The following is a 15,058-nucleotide window of genomic DNA, read 5'->3' on the forward strand; positions in this document are numbered from 1 at the left end:
AATTGTTATCCCTAAGACCAATGATGTCTGTGACATCTTGGCTATATTTTTAACTTCTGGAATAACAAAGATCTTATCTTATTTTAAAAAGCTGCATTTCTTTAATATTGAGGCCTTCTCATCATTTATTGCCCATTTATTTTTCCACTAATTGCCTTTAGGCCTTTTTCCATGAGCAAAACAAATAACACTCAACATATTTATTTTACAAATATAAAAGTAATTCAAGGTTTATTTTACATGGATAAGTTAATCCCCCTATAAAAGACTATGTGGCACTCCATACTTGAGTACTTGGTATAATGTAATTACAGTCTTTATGATACACACAACCCCCACTCTGGCATCAGATACAAAGGTGCCATATAAAGTACAATTGCCGGGCATCCCTGGTGTCTCAGGGGTTAAAGACAGCACAGCACAATCAAGCTGTCACCAGCTACTGCAGCATGTGTTCCATCCCAGGCCAGGGAGCTGACCCACATGGCGCAGCAGACCCCTCCTGCAGCAGATCTCTCCTATCTCTACCACTGCTCCCCTCAGCAGTGTGTTTCAGTACATCTGCCTGTTCTGCTCCCCACTCTGTCTCTGGTGAATGTGCTCACCCTCCCCCCCGACCTCTGGCTTACACCCCAGTTCTTGTATGCATAAACAAATAAATCTTCTTTTTAAAAAAGTACAATTTCCATTTTATTTTTTCCCAGCAGACAGTTTTTCTGCAGTCCTTAATGTCGCAGTAAAATTGAATAAGGTTGAAAACTAAGCCCCCAATCCTGTCTCAGCAGTCAGGTTTGGGAGGCTGGACTAGATAATGCAGTGAATAAGGCTGCCTTGGAGACAAGGCAATAAAACCTACCACCATGACCAGAAAAACCTGCCCGGCTCCAGGAATGCAGAAGCAGAGGCCAGAACATGTTTCTGTGTCAAAGACCAGCGCCAGAGACCAGACATCCCAGCAGATAACTGGTGCAAACTGGCGCCCCAAGTTAGAAAGCCCACGAAGACAAGGAGTATAAAAGACGGCCTTAAATCCTCTTTAGGGTGCAGACTTCTCCCATCTCACCCGCTGCTTCTCTTAGCAATGCATCTCAACAAATCCACCTGTTCTGTTCTCCACTGTTTCTGGTAAATTCTTTCACCCGCCCCAACCCCCAACCCCCAGCCTCCTGCCTCATCCTGATCTTCGCCCCACAACACTTAATAACTTAGCTCATTTATACGGATCTTGGCACAGCTCGTGAGGCAGCACCGCAGGTCTAAAATTGGGGTGTTCCGTCCTTCCCAGCTTCCCAAGAACAATTCTTGACTACCTTGCCGTGAATGCCACAACTCCCGCAGTAAAGGTACATACAGCTTGGGAAGCATCTACACACAAGGGCAACAGCTGGGGTACAAACAGGCTGAAAGTGGTCCCCGCCCTTTTAGGCACGACCAAGTAATTCTTTTCTTGGTCATCTTGGAAGCAAGGACCCGAGAGAACACACACTGAAACTCCATGCTTTGAGCTATCATGGACTCCCTCATGTTGAAGTATCTACCTGTATTTCTTTTATTGTCATCTGCCCAAAGTGCTTTCTAACTGATTTGTAGGAGCTCATTGTATATTACCCTCTAGAGTTTGTTTTAGAGATATTTCCGCCCAGATAATTTTGACGACTTGGGTGGTTTATTTTTTAAACTCCAAGCTGAACTACTCCAGGAAGGGGACGTCTGAAGTGACTCCAGAAAACCAAGTGAAGTCGGTTGGGTGGCAGGGCATAACGGCAGCAGGAAATCGTGAATCTCAAAAAAGGAAATTTGTGACAGCGCCAATCGCTGTTCAGACCCGCTATCCTCGTCGCTTTCCTCCTCCGTCAGGCTATCCTCTGGCGCGTCTGTCTGACGTCACGAACGCGCAAGTGACTCAGACCGCGCAACCTCTGAGGACTGCTCCCGGCGCGCTGTTATAACATTCTGGAGGCGCCGGAAGTCCGAGGCACGTGACCAGGTGACGGCCCTCGCTGGGCGGCGGGGCTCACTTTAGCGCTGCGGCACAGGATGGCGGAGGCTCCTCCGGTCTCAGGTACTGTCCAGGCCCGTGCGGGGCTGGGCCCCTCTCGGGGAGCGGAAACTGGGTCAGTGACGAGTTCTAGGTTCCAGCCGTTCCTGTCGCGAGAGTGACGCGTACTAAGGGTCGGGGATAGTGGCTCGGAAGGGCCAAGCCACGCGTGTCGTGTGTCTCGAGATCGCGACCATCCGCAACCGCGCAGTTCACCCGGGCGGCTGGGTTTCCAGAGAGCGGGTTTCTCCTGGCACCCAGCGAGCCGATGGGTCTGGGTCTTGACCCTCCTGCTTCAGGGAGCATCCCGGCCCTCCTAGGGCAATGGCCGCACTTACCTCCGACGGTGACTGGCAGGCTCTCAACAGGGGTTTGCGCGCCGCGTTTGGAGTGCATTAGTGCGTCCTGGGGTGGTGACGCGGGCGATCCAATCTCAGCCTGCCACCAGCTGGGCGGCGTGACTGAATCTGTCTCCTCCTCTGTCACTGGGGAGTAAGTTAACTCCTATGGAAGACTCTCTCTCTGTACCGTGATTAGCTCACTACCCCTCCCGACGTTGTCTCTGTGTGTGGAGAGCCTCATTTGGCTGTTAATATAACATCCATTCCTTAAGGGTGTGGGGTGTACCTTACATGTGTGTTTTCCAAATTTTGAACCCCCAACAAAAGGGAACGTTTTGCATTGCGACCTTAGCATACACATACATATAAAAGGGAATCACAAGTTTCAGGAAGCTGTGACTGTCCGTGCTATCTGCCATACACTGTGTTTTCTATTTCTCTTTTAAAAATAGTAGTTACAGCCTACATATGATTTGATTTCACAGTCTTTGAAAAACAGGACAGCAATTTCCTGCATGAGGTTTGGAAGCAGGCACTGATTTGAGTTTTAGTTCTGCTGCCTACTAACACTTGGAACACCAAGAAGAGTAGATGTGTTATTTGTGTGATGGGTATTAGGTGAAATTATTTATTACTGTGAGTCTTGATCAAAAAAGTTGGAAAACAGGGCCTCCCTGGTGGCGCAGGCGGTTGAGCGCCGCGCTGTAGCCTCTGCAGCGCCGGTTGGTCGGTCCCAGTCGGCCAACAAGCGTCCCATATGGAGCGGCAGACCTCGCCTGTGTCACCCACTGCTCCCCTCAGCAGTGTATTTCAGTCAGTCTGCCTTTTCTGTTCCCCGCTCTGTCTCTGGTGAGTCCTCTCACCCTCCCGCGCATCTGGACTGTACCCCGGTTCTTGGATAAATAAATAAATACATCTTTAAAAAAAAAAAGTTGGAAAACACACTGTAGTCATTGGTGTACCCTATTCCCAATTTAGGTATTAAGTCATCGTAGGGGGTGGGACCTTTTAATTCTGGTATTTTATTCTCCCATTTCATCCCCAAATCCTTCTAAATGGGATCCATTGATCTTTACATCCTCAGGCTCACTTCTGGCCCATTTCTACACCAATCAATGTTTTTTGAAGCAGAATTGGGTGGGGCTAGTTGTGAGTCATAGTTTTGGCCTACACCCCATGTACTGAGGCAAAGTTCTGTAGTCCAAAGACTTCCCCACCCTCTTTCATGTGCTTTAGTTTGCTTCTATCGTAGTTCCTATTCTGTGTTTTTATTTCACCATCTCTTTCCCACACCCCAAATCCCTACTTCAGGTTCACTCCCTTGCCATCTCCTATCCTAGAACAGCAACCTAGTCCAAGGTGTATCTTTCTGCCCCGGGGCAGATTTTTCAGTGCCAATTTTGTCTCTGGATTTTATAATCTACAGTTGGATTTCTCCTTACTCTGCTCCATCCCCTGTTGATTCCTGCCATGCTGCTGCCTTATCTTGGATCTAGGGTACCACTTGTACTATAGCCATCACCTTGGTGATGAGGTATCTTATTTTACTAAAAACTCCCACCTATTTAAAAAAAATGCAAAAAAAGAGTGTCTCATATTTTTGTATCTCAAGTCCAGTTTCTGAAGTTTTCCCTTTCCCCGTGTTCTTAAATGATCTTTATGATAGCTCTGCCTACTACTTCATGTCTAGTAAAACATATGCTGTATGTGAATAAATGCTGGCCTGTCTAGATTCTATTTACCTCAGCTCCTTGTTGCTAGACATGAAACACCCTCTTCTGTCCTTTACCAGGCTATTCTGGACAAATTTAGTGACCTTGTTTCCGCCATTGTACAATCTTGCTTCATCAAGCAGGGTTGAACGGCCCAACTTGGTCCAATTTACCTACTCCCACCTTTAAGGTACCTCATACTTCTGGAACACTTTCTCTACCACCTTCGAGATTTGACTTACTCACTTGCCATTTCATAAAGCCCCCAGGATTTTGCCTGTACGGAAACTTTCAAGACAAAACCTGAATTGAGTGAAAGGTTAACCTATCATCTTTGTGATCTTATTCACTTCTTTGTCCTGAGGCAAATCATTTCATTTTTGGGCTTCAGGAATTAAGTTGACTCTACCAAGAAACATCTTTTGGGGAAAAAATATGAGTGGGTTGAAGGAGTTTATGCTTAATTTTGGGACTCTGGGATTCTAGGCCATATTTTAGAGGTGATATATGGAAAATCCAAAATAGATTACTGGGAGAAGAGATGGGAACTAACGTACTCATTATGCTAAGACCTATCTATGTGAAATCTTGTTTAAATTATTTAAATTTTACAATAACCCTTTGAAATCATTTAATCTTTTATCACAGATAGGAAACTAAAGGCAATCAAGTGAGATCCCTAAGTTCATACCATAAATTGGAGAGCCAGCTTTTAAACTGATTTTGGCTGACTCCAAAGTCTGTTTACTTGATATTACATAATGCAACCTTAGAGTTTTGAAAGACTACATGGAACTTGCTGATTGATCTCTCCTAAACTGTAAACTAATCTTAACTGTTTTGATAAAATAAACAAATATATAAATAATGCCTAGTGGCCCAGGTAGGCAATTTTACTTAGCAACTCTTAAGTAGTGGCTGTTGGTATAATTTATTGCTGTGCGTGTGTGTGTGTGTAGAAGAACTGGGGTGTAGGCCAGAGATGTGGAGGGGTGAGAGGATTCACCAGAGACAGAGAGGGGAGCAGAACAAGCAGATCTACTGAAATACACTGCTGAGGGGAGCAGCAGGTAAGACAGGAGAGGTCTGCTGCACCATTTGGGTTAGCTCCCTGGCCGGGGATCAGACTCAGTCCATAGACATGAGAGACCTAAGACTTAACCCCTTGGCCACCAGGTAGGCCCAGCATGGGGTTATCATTTCATCTGTAAACATTTTGAACACATCACCTTCCCACTAAGAGCTGGTTTATACAAAGTCCTTAGGAAAGGAACTTTTGCACATGAATTAACGTCTTAAGTACTTAATGAGTGTCAGATTAATTTCTTTACTAACATGTCTATTTTTCATGCACTAGGTACTTTTAAATTCAATACAGATGCTGCTGAGTTCATTCCTCAGGAAAGAAAAAATTCTGGCCTAAACCATGGGACCCAAAGGAGACTAGATTCTAACAGGATTGGTAGACGAAATTACAATTCACCGCCCACCTTTCACCTTTCTAGACAAGTCCCATATGATGACATTGCTGCTGTTCATCAACACAATTATCCTTCAGGAAGCAAATCTAAGAGTCAGCAGACTTCTTTCCAGTCTGCTTCTAATAAAACACTCAAGAGCCATAGCCTTCAGAATCAACATAGTCAGAAATTGAGAAATGAAAAGCAGCATAACAGAGTCAAGAAAACACAAAGCCTCATTGACCAGACCTCAGACACAACTGGCTTAGAAAGTGTGGCCAGGTCAGAAAGTGGGACAAACCTCAGTGAGCACAGCCCTTCTGAGAGTGACAAGGAAATTGTTGGTGCAGATCCCAGGGGAGCAAAGCCCAAAAGAGTAACCCAGTTTGTCCACAGCTATGGTAGAGGATCAAAAGTCAAGGGGAAACTCAAATGTGAATGGGGGAACAGACTGACTCCAAAATCCGAAGATGCTGGATCTGAAAATACCAAACCTTCAGGGGTTATCCACCCAGACTCAGTGGATACACCCTTTAGGAAGGGACCATTAGATGGCTGTGGGGCAAGGCGCAATGAGCAGAGAAAACATCCACAGAAAAGGCCTCCCTGGGAAGTAGAAGGAGCGAGGCCACGACCACGCAGGAATCCACCAAAACAGGAGGGCCAACGAAATACAAGTGCGGGACCCAGAAACAACATGATTCCCATTCTAAAGGATAATCTCAACGAAAGACCAGCAAAATCTGCCTGTGACAGTGGGAACTTGGCAGTTGTCAACAAGTCTTCCAGAAGGGTTGACCCAGAAAAAGGCACTGTAAGGAGACAAGCTCCTCAAGTAGCATCTCCTTTCCTCCGGGGCAAACAGAACCATGTGCTAAAAAATGTGGAAACACACACAGGTATAACTTTCTAGATGGGTGCAAATGTTTTTTGTGTGTGTAATTTGTTTTTATTTTAATTTTTGAATTGGTAATATAGTCACACAATTTAGAACCCAGAAAGTATAAAAAGGCACACAGTGAAAAGTCTCTTTCCATGTTTCATCATCTGCTTGGGTCCTGCCACCAACCAATAGATAACTACTGACTTAATTTTTTATGTGTCATAAGCAAATACAATTATGGGATTTAATAAGTGTTTTTTTTTTTTAATGTAGATGGGTAGCAGAATTGTTTAGTTACAAGATTTTATTTTATTTTTTTTTTTGAGTATTGAAAGCCAAGTATACTGCATCTCTGAAATCTAAGTCGGATGTTCCACTTTCTGATCATATAAACTTCAGCCCTCTTCATTGTTCAGTCTCTTGCACCTGCTATCAGTTTTGTCGACCTACTATTCATTCCTTTTTCAGGATTTACCTATCTTACATCATTTGAAGTATCCTTCTGCCAAGCCATTTGGCAGAATCTCATCCCTGAGTCAAAGCTGCATTCTACCTTTTAAACTCTGTCTGAGTAACAGAATGCTGTTCCAAGAAATCACGTAATAGTGCAGATTTGGTGCTGCTGTAATTCATTCACCTTCTCGGGTGAACTTTCCGAATCACCTTGTTTAAGATTTTAATGCTCCCCCGCTGCCAGCATTCCTTGTCCTCCTTTCCTGGTTTATTTTTCTTTGAGGCACTTACCACCGTTTGATGATGCTACGTATTTTCATTATTTATTATCTATCATCCCCCACTAGAAGATTTTTGTCTGCTTTGTTTATTCTCTAAGTGTTTAAGGAATGCCTGGTACATAGCAGGTTCTCAGTAATATATTTTGGAATAGTTCCAATTTTTTTTTTTTTTTTTTGGATGGGAGGGTACTCTCTGGAGATCGAACTGGCGCAGCAGAGGCTGCGGGCAGCCTCGCAACCCAGCGCTCAACAGCTGCACCACCAGGGGAGGCCCCTTCAATTTTTGAATAGATCTCGGATCTCAGTTGGCTTTCAGCACTGCCCATTTCCTCTTACTCAACCTGGTCATTTCTATCTAAGACTACTCCAGACCTTTTGTACTATTACTCAGACCTTCCTAACATCTCCTTTGACCTCAGCACCCTTCCGCTATGTAGGCCCTGACTTCTCTCAGAAAGGGGAGATCATCAGGTACAATTTTCTCACCTTTTTAATCCATTTATATTAAACTCAGAGTCATCTGTATCCATCCTTTTCTTTCATTTTAAGATCTCCTTTATTTCTGTCAGTCTTTCACATGTAGTCTAAGTTCTCAGTCTGTTCCAACCTCCCAAAGAAGTTGTCCTGTTCCATGGTCTCCCAGCCTTTTCTTCCATTCCAGCCTTAATCAAGAGTCATCTACTCTTGTTTTCTTTTTCCTATTTGGATTTCTCAGTCCTGTGCCATCATGGCCACCTAATTCAGAGCTGATAAGGTCATGAATGACTTCCTGTTTGCCATATCCAGTGAACAGATATGTTTCAGTCCATATTATCCTGAATTTCCCTTTGAGTTGGATGCAAAGATGGAGTCGTCTTTGAAATGTAATTTCCTTGATTCTTTTATTCCTTCATTTAATACTTTTTGAACACAATAATATGCCAGGCACTGGGAATATAACAATGAGCAAGACAGACAAGGTTCTGTCCCTGTCTCACAGAACTTTCAGTCTCAGGGTAGTCCATATTTCTTTTGACTTTAAATTGAACAGAGTAATCTTAAGAGAACTCATATTAGTGGGATGATTAAAATGTGAACTTTCGCATCAGATAGCAATGAGTTTGAATTTTGACTTTTTAATTTCTTTCTATATGATCCTGGATAGGTGATTCAGTCACTCTGAGCTTCAATTTCTTTGTGTATGAAGTGGTTCCTGTATTATACTTGTTAAGAGCTTTAAATAATATGTGATAAGTGTGTTAGCACACTACCTGGCATGGTGTACTTAAGGTTAGCTGTTTTATTTCCTATAACCCTTTTGGACCTGAATGTACATATTCAGCTTTGAGAACATCTGGCTATACTTGGGACCTAAAATGACTTTTCTGGGATCATACTGAGGAAGAAGCCTCAAAGTGGGTAAAAGTATTGAGTAATGCTCTTTGAGAGGATCCTTATGATGCCACACATTTGGTCTCTCTCACTAGACAGTGATCTTTTGGAGCCAGGGACTGTCTCATTTATTCTAGTAACCCTACCCTGGGGCTTGTGGTAGGTACCAAGCACATCCCATTGAAGACTTTCAGGGCAAACTACAAGCACCATCTCACTACCAGAGGTTGTTGGAACCTGTCCAGGCTTAGGTTTCTTGTAGCTAACCCCTGTAGTTTCATGAACCCTTCCTTTGCCAGAATCCATGCATCTGGGAGATTCAGAGAAGGCAAGGCCTTAAGCACACTGTGCCTGTGGATGCTCAAGAATTTGGCTACTCTGTTTGGTTGCTAGATAGTTTGTTTCTTGGCAATATTTTCTCAATTTTGGGAATCCCTACCTGAATGTCTGCTTCCTAAGTGCCTTATCTCAGCGTATTACTGCCTCTTCTTGTCCTCAAATTCCAACCAACCAACTGAACTCAAAATCAGACATCTCTTAAAACCTCTATGTTTGGATTCTTCTCTCAAATACTTTGCTGATCATTGGCTAGTTACAGTAAAGAATGGTTTTCTAGGTTTGAGCTTGTGTGTATGTTTTTTTAAACAGGCTCTCTAATTGAACAGCTGACTACAGAAAAATATGAATGCATGGTGTGCTGTGAATTGGTTCGTGTCACAGCACCAGTGTGGAGTTGCCAGAGCTGTTACCATGTGTTTCATTTGAACTGCATAAAGAAGTGGGCAAGGTCTCCATCAGCCCAAGCAGGTTAGTCGTTTCTCTCTTTTGAGTATTTCATAAATCCAGGTATTGATCTTAGCTTTAAAAATATTATTTAATTCCTCTTGAATATTTTATCTGCAGAGAATGTTGCCTTGATCACATGTTTCAGATGACCAGTATTAAGCTATAGATCTTAAATAAACCTGCTAAACATGATGATATTTAAATATTTACAGGGTACTGTAAAATCAATCACTTTTACTAAAAATGTAGAGAAAATGTTTCTGTATAGTTTGTTGTACACAATTTACAGAATGCATTTGTTTAACTTAGGATGTTGAAGTTATTTTGCCTTTATCAAACCTCTATATTATTTTAGGGGCTTTTCTCAAAATAAATAGTATTTGTGGATGGTGAAATGTCACTAATAACATACTTTTTGAGTGGTAGTTCTTCTAATTTAAGACAGCTGGGATTTCCAGCATGTGCTTAAATATTTCTTCCAGTAATTTTTCAAGTCAAAATTCATATGTTACCTTTGACATTAGAAATAATCAACATTCTCACTACAAAACAAAATTAAATCTTTACTGAAATCTTTATTTAAATACTGTATTTGAGCTTAATATTTATAAAGACTTCAGACACAGTGAAGTACCTAGGTATCCATTTTGCCTTTTAAAGCAAAAATTAAAATATAACGGATATATAGTATATATTTTTAAAGATATATTTTTATTTATTTATGCATACAAGAGCTGGGGTACAGGCCAGAGGTGTGGGGGATGAGAGGATTCACCCAAGACAGAGTGGGGACCAGAACAGGCAGATCAGCCAAAGTAACCTGCTGAGGGAAGCAGCAGGTGAGTCAGGAGAGGTCAGCTGCGCCATGTGGATTGCTCCCTGACCAGCCAGGGATTGAACTTGTGCTGCAGAGGCTGCAGACAGCTTCATAGGTTGCGTCTTAACCCCTTGCACCATCAGGGAGGCCCCCACATATGCTTTTAAAGGAAATTTTTTGGTTTCCTCCCATTTTTCTTGACAGATGGCCAGAGCGGTTGGAGGTGCCCTGCATGTCAGAATGTCTCTGCACATGTTCCTAATACCTACACTTGTTTCTGTGGTGAGTTTTTGCATATATTCCTCTACTTTGCATATTCTCTTCTACTACATTATACTTCAGTTCCCAGTGGGCATATTTTACAATTTACTAGTAAGACTTCAAAGCTACAGAAGCCTACAAGACATCATATGCCCCTGGCCCACACAGCTAGACAGGCCTTTGTGCTTTCAGCAGGCTATTCTCAAATGCCCACCAGGCTCATGCGACCTCTGAGCTGTAGTACTGGTCTCTGTGGTTATAGCTTTCCACCAGAGCTGACCAGATGGCAGAGGAGGGTATAGACAAAGGTACCTTCTTAACCCCTTGCTATTGCAGCTTTGATACTCCAGATTTGAGCAGCATGAGTCGAGTAGTGTTGAAGTGTACTTTATTTTAATCCAAGAATTCAGTCATTGGTCTTTATAATAAAAAGAGGCTTTCTGTAGACCAGCACTACAAACTCTATCCTTGTGTCTTCCCTCTCCATGGATACTTCTTCCTGTTTTGAATAGCTCAGTTCCCCTATGTGTTAGGAAAATCTTTCTATGATCCAGATGCTCGCTCTTGCTGCTAGCCTACTTCCTGCATGTCCTTTTCCCGCCTCCTTTCCTGCCTATTTTTTAATGGCTAAGTATCAACATATGGTGGTATATTTTTCACATTTTGTTTGTGAGCCATCTGTTTCCCGCCTTCAACCATTGTATTTTTGCTTCTATTCACTTTATATCACCAAAAAAGTATTTAGAAGTCATCATTTACCTTTTCCTTGCCATATCCAGGGGTGTTGTATAAATTGCTAATCTTTTAAGTAGTACAGTAGCCCTTGACACTTTAGCCCCTTTTGAAATGATTACGTTTTCCTTTTTTTCCCCTTATGCTTTCCTTATTTTTCTAACTAATTTGCTCAAACTTGCCCTTTCCTGTTACTTAGGTAGCAGCTTTCACCAAAAGCTGGTTATAGACATTCACTTTATAACGTCTAGGCTCAATCTATTGGTGAACTTATCATCTATTCCAGAATGTTCTTGCTTCTTTTTCTTTTTCTTACCCCATCATTCAAGATCTGACCCCAAATGTCTTCTTCCAAAGGAAGCTTTCCTTTCTTATCCCCTCTCCCACTTGGGCCACTCTTTTTTCCGACACCTGTCTTATTGCCAAAATCTAATATATAATAAATACTAATTAGTACTAACTGAACAAATGAATAGTCTCAAATATTTCATGATAAGGCAACATGAAACTGGAAGCAAAAGATCATTGAAAATTGAACAAATAGGTTTAACACCAAGGCTTAATAACTTTATTTTGAAAGATTTTTAAATAGAAAGCAGCACAATGCCATTAAAAAATCTTGTTAAAGCTTCACTGACAAATTAGAGTTGAGACCATAAGAAGGTAGAACAACATGGAGTAGTGGTCAAGATATCTGAGAACGATAAAGTCATGTGGGAATGAAAATATGGCCTTATTTTCTAGATGATTTTGCCCCACTCTGTTTTTCCAGGAGACAATAATTTATTATTATCAAGAACTTGTTAATGTGTCAAAACACAGTGAAGAAACAGGGGAGTAAGACTATTTATTGACTTTCCAGAGCTTATAGTCAAAGAGTTAAGACCACTTGACTTTGATGTTCTACTAGAAGTACTAAGTATTATAAGAGGTCTTTGGGGGTGAGTTACGACTTCTGACTGAAAACCTTTCACGAAGAAGATAGAGTTGAAATGTGCTTTAAAAACTAGGTAAAATCTTGTAGGAGCAAAAATTTATTTAGGAGAATGGCATAAGCAGAAGTTTAAAAGCAAGAAAGCTCAGGATCTATTGGGAAAAGAAGGAGTCATCCGTTTATGGAGCCCAGGGTCTGTGAAGGTGGAAAAGTGGGAGATGACTGAAAAGGTAGGACTTATTTAATCCAGAATTAGATGTTGGGACTTCATTTGGCAGACTGTGGGAAGCCACCGAGGGCATTGAATGATTCTTCGTGAAAAGTGGGGGCAGTGAGCAGAGTAACTTGGGGTCTACTTGTAACCCAGGTAAAGACTAATAACTTCAGAGTGGATCTAAAGGAAGTGATATAAGATTTCAAAGGTAAGGAGGAATTAAAAGCAATGAGGAAAGGGATGGGCCCAAATATGGCTTCATTGTTTCATGATTTTGGAAACATGATACCCGGGACAGAAAAGCACAAGTCAAGTGAACCAAGTTTGATGAGGACCGAGTTCAGTTCAGAAATGCTGAGTTGGAGGCGAAAAACATCCTATGAGAGATGCCCCACAGGCAGTTAGACTATGTGAAGAGAAATCAGGACTCAGAGTAGTCACAGTTGATACTAGTAGATGAGACCTTAGTGGATAAGGGGTTAGGAGTGAAAGCAGGCCTAATACAGTACCCGGCTAAATAACATTCTTGAGAGTCAGGGAAGGGAGGTAGAACTCTTGAGAAATAGTAGGGGAAAACCAGGGCACTGTTTTGGAGCAGAAAGCTTTTCTAATACTTTGGAGGTAAGGTTCTGGCCAGGAGAGAGGCAAAAGCAGGAAGAGAAAGGGAGCTGAGATCATTTAGTAGGCAAATTGATAAGATCCAGTGTGTAGGTAGAATATGGAAAGAAAAAAAGAGTCAGTGAAAGCACTAGTTTTTGAGTTTGTGTGACTGATGGTGATAGTGTTACTGAAAGAAATAGGGAACACTGAGAGAAAACATGCTAACTTAGCAGAGGTAGGCAGTTTAAGGTGATGGTGAAACTCCAGCAGACAGGTGGAGCTGAGCACTGAAACTGAGCACTCGAGTCTATGCAGGAACTACAGATTTGGGAATCTTTGGCCTGAGGTGTATTGAGCCTCTCAACACGAATAAGATTTCTGAAAGAAAAAGAAGAAAAGCTAAGACCTAGACTGGGGACAGACTGTCATTTAGGGTATGAAAGCCCAAGTCAGGCTGAATTCCTCAGGGCAAGGAATCTGTGCCTTGGTCTTAGTCTTACCTCTGTGCTGACTTCACAGAATAATGCTCACTAGAGAGCTGTAGGGTGATGTTGACCATAAAAGTGTAGCCCTTTTGTGCCTACTTTATAGCTTTAGAATAGGTAGCTCCCTACTATGCAAGGGATTTTTATCCTTTCTGTCTTTTATTGCCTCTTTTTCTCCCATTGCTCTCTTCCCTTATTCCCTTTTTGATCTTTGCAGCCGATAGTCCCATGTCCAGGGGCTCACTGATAGAAGACTTACCTTGTGGGTTTGTTTTAATCTTCAATAAAATGTGTCCAGTAGTCAAAGTGGTATTTTTATAGGTAAAGTGACTTTTTTATTTATATTTTCCAGGTAATCCAGAATTTAAAATTTCTCATACTCAATGAAGCTTTTGAGTAGTAGCATTATATTCATCTTTTTATTTTAGAATGTGGGAAAAAGTGTTGAACAAAAGAAAACCAAACTGAAGTTTCATGTTGTCTAACTATATTGAACTGTTTGAGTAGAGGATGCATTTGAACTTTGTATTACTGACTTGCTGATCTGTTATATTTTAGGCAAAGTAATGAATCCAGAATGGAGCAGAAATGAAATTCCACATAGTTGTGGTGAGGTCTGTAGAAGGAAACAGCCTGGCCAGGACTGCCCACATTCCTGTAACCTGTAAGTTGGAACACCGGAGCCCTGGGGATTCCTGGTGGACACCCTTTGCTGGTGGCTCAGAGTACACATAATCTAGTTATCTTATGACAGGACAAAGTGGAAGCTAACATGGTATCATTTGCTGAGCACTTACTCCATAACAGGCACTAAATCTTTACAGCACTCCAGTGATACATACATATTTGTCATCTCCATTTTAGAGATGAGGCTCAGGAAACACATTTGTGTAAGGTCCCATTGCTAGGACTTGGTGGAGCTGGGCTTTCCAAAACTTGGGCTGCTCTCACTGTATTACATTGCTGGTTTATTTGTTTGTTTGTTTTTGTTTGTTTGTTTGTTTGTTTTCCAGAGGAATGGAAAATTTATTGCACCCTCAGGGGACATCACGGACCCAAGATGGGGGTCGGTGAAGTCGCGCCTATTTTTTTTTAAGATGTATTTATTTATGCATACAAGAAGTGGGGTACAGGCCAGAGTTTGGGGGGTGGGGTGAGAGGATTCACCAGACAGAATGGAGAACAGACCAGGCAGATTGACCGAAGCACACTGCTGAGGGGAGCAGTGGGCAAGTCAAGAGAGGTTTGCTGCGCCATGTGGGTAGCTCCCTGGCCAGGGATCGAACTTATGCTGCAGTGGCTGCAGATAGCTTCATAGGTTGCATCTTAAACCCTCGAGCCACCAGGGAGGCCCACATTACTGGTTTCTTTTTTTTTTTTTAAGATTTATTTATTCATTTATGCAAGAACTGGGGTACAGGCCAGATGCACGGGAGGGTGAGAGGATTCACCAGATACAGAACAGGGAACAGAACAGGCAGATTGATGAATATGCTGCTGAGGGGAGAAGCGGGCAAGACAGGAGAGGTCTGCCGCGCCATCTGGGACCCTAGCCGGCCAGCATTGAATCGGCGCTGCAGAGGCTGCAGACAGCTTCACAGTGCGGAGCTCAACCACCTGCACCACCAGGGGAGGCCCCCACATTACTGGTTTCTAAGAAAAAAACTACTTCCCAGTGATATCCAGGTCC

At 42.4% G+C, this 15,058-nt stretch overlaps 1 protein-coding gene across 2 annotated transcripts in view; it reads left to right on the forward strand.

Annotated features, from left to right (window-relative positions):
* Window positions 1-1,913: 1,913 nt before the first annotated feature.
* NFX1 (nuclear transcription factor, X-box binding 1) overlaps window positions 1,914-15,058 on the forward strand; it is a 57,453-nt gene continuing 44,308 nt past the window's right edge. For both annotated transcript variants that reach the window (XM_037495312.2, XM_037495313.2), the window contains exons 1-5: window positions 1,914-2,062; window positions 5,449-6,450; window positions 9,188-9,346; window positions 10,347-10,424; window positions 13,927-14,032. In XM_037495312.2, coding sequence (XP_037351209.1) covers window positions 2,038-2,062; window positions 5,449-6,450; window positions 9,188-9,346; window positions 10,347-10,424; window positions 13,927-14,032 — 1,370 coding nt within the window. In that variant the 5' untranslated portion in view covers window positions 1,914-2,037. The remainder of the gene's footprint in view (window positions 2,063-5,448; window positions 6,451-9,187; window positions 9,347-10,346; window positions 10,425-13,926; window positions 14,033-15,058) is intronic.

Source organism: Talpa occidentalis, unplaced genomic scaffold (assembly GCF_014898055.3).
Source record: "Talpa occidentalis isolate TD23 unplaced genomic scaffold, MPIMG_talOcc4v2.1 talOcc4.7, whole genome shotgun sequence".
NCBI classification, from domain to species: domain Eukaryota; kingdom Metazoa; phylum Chordata; class Mammalia; order Eulipotyphla; family Talpidae; genus Talpa; species Talpa occidentalis.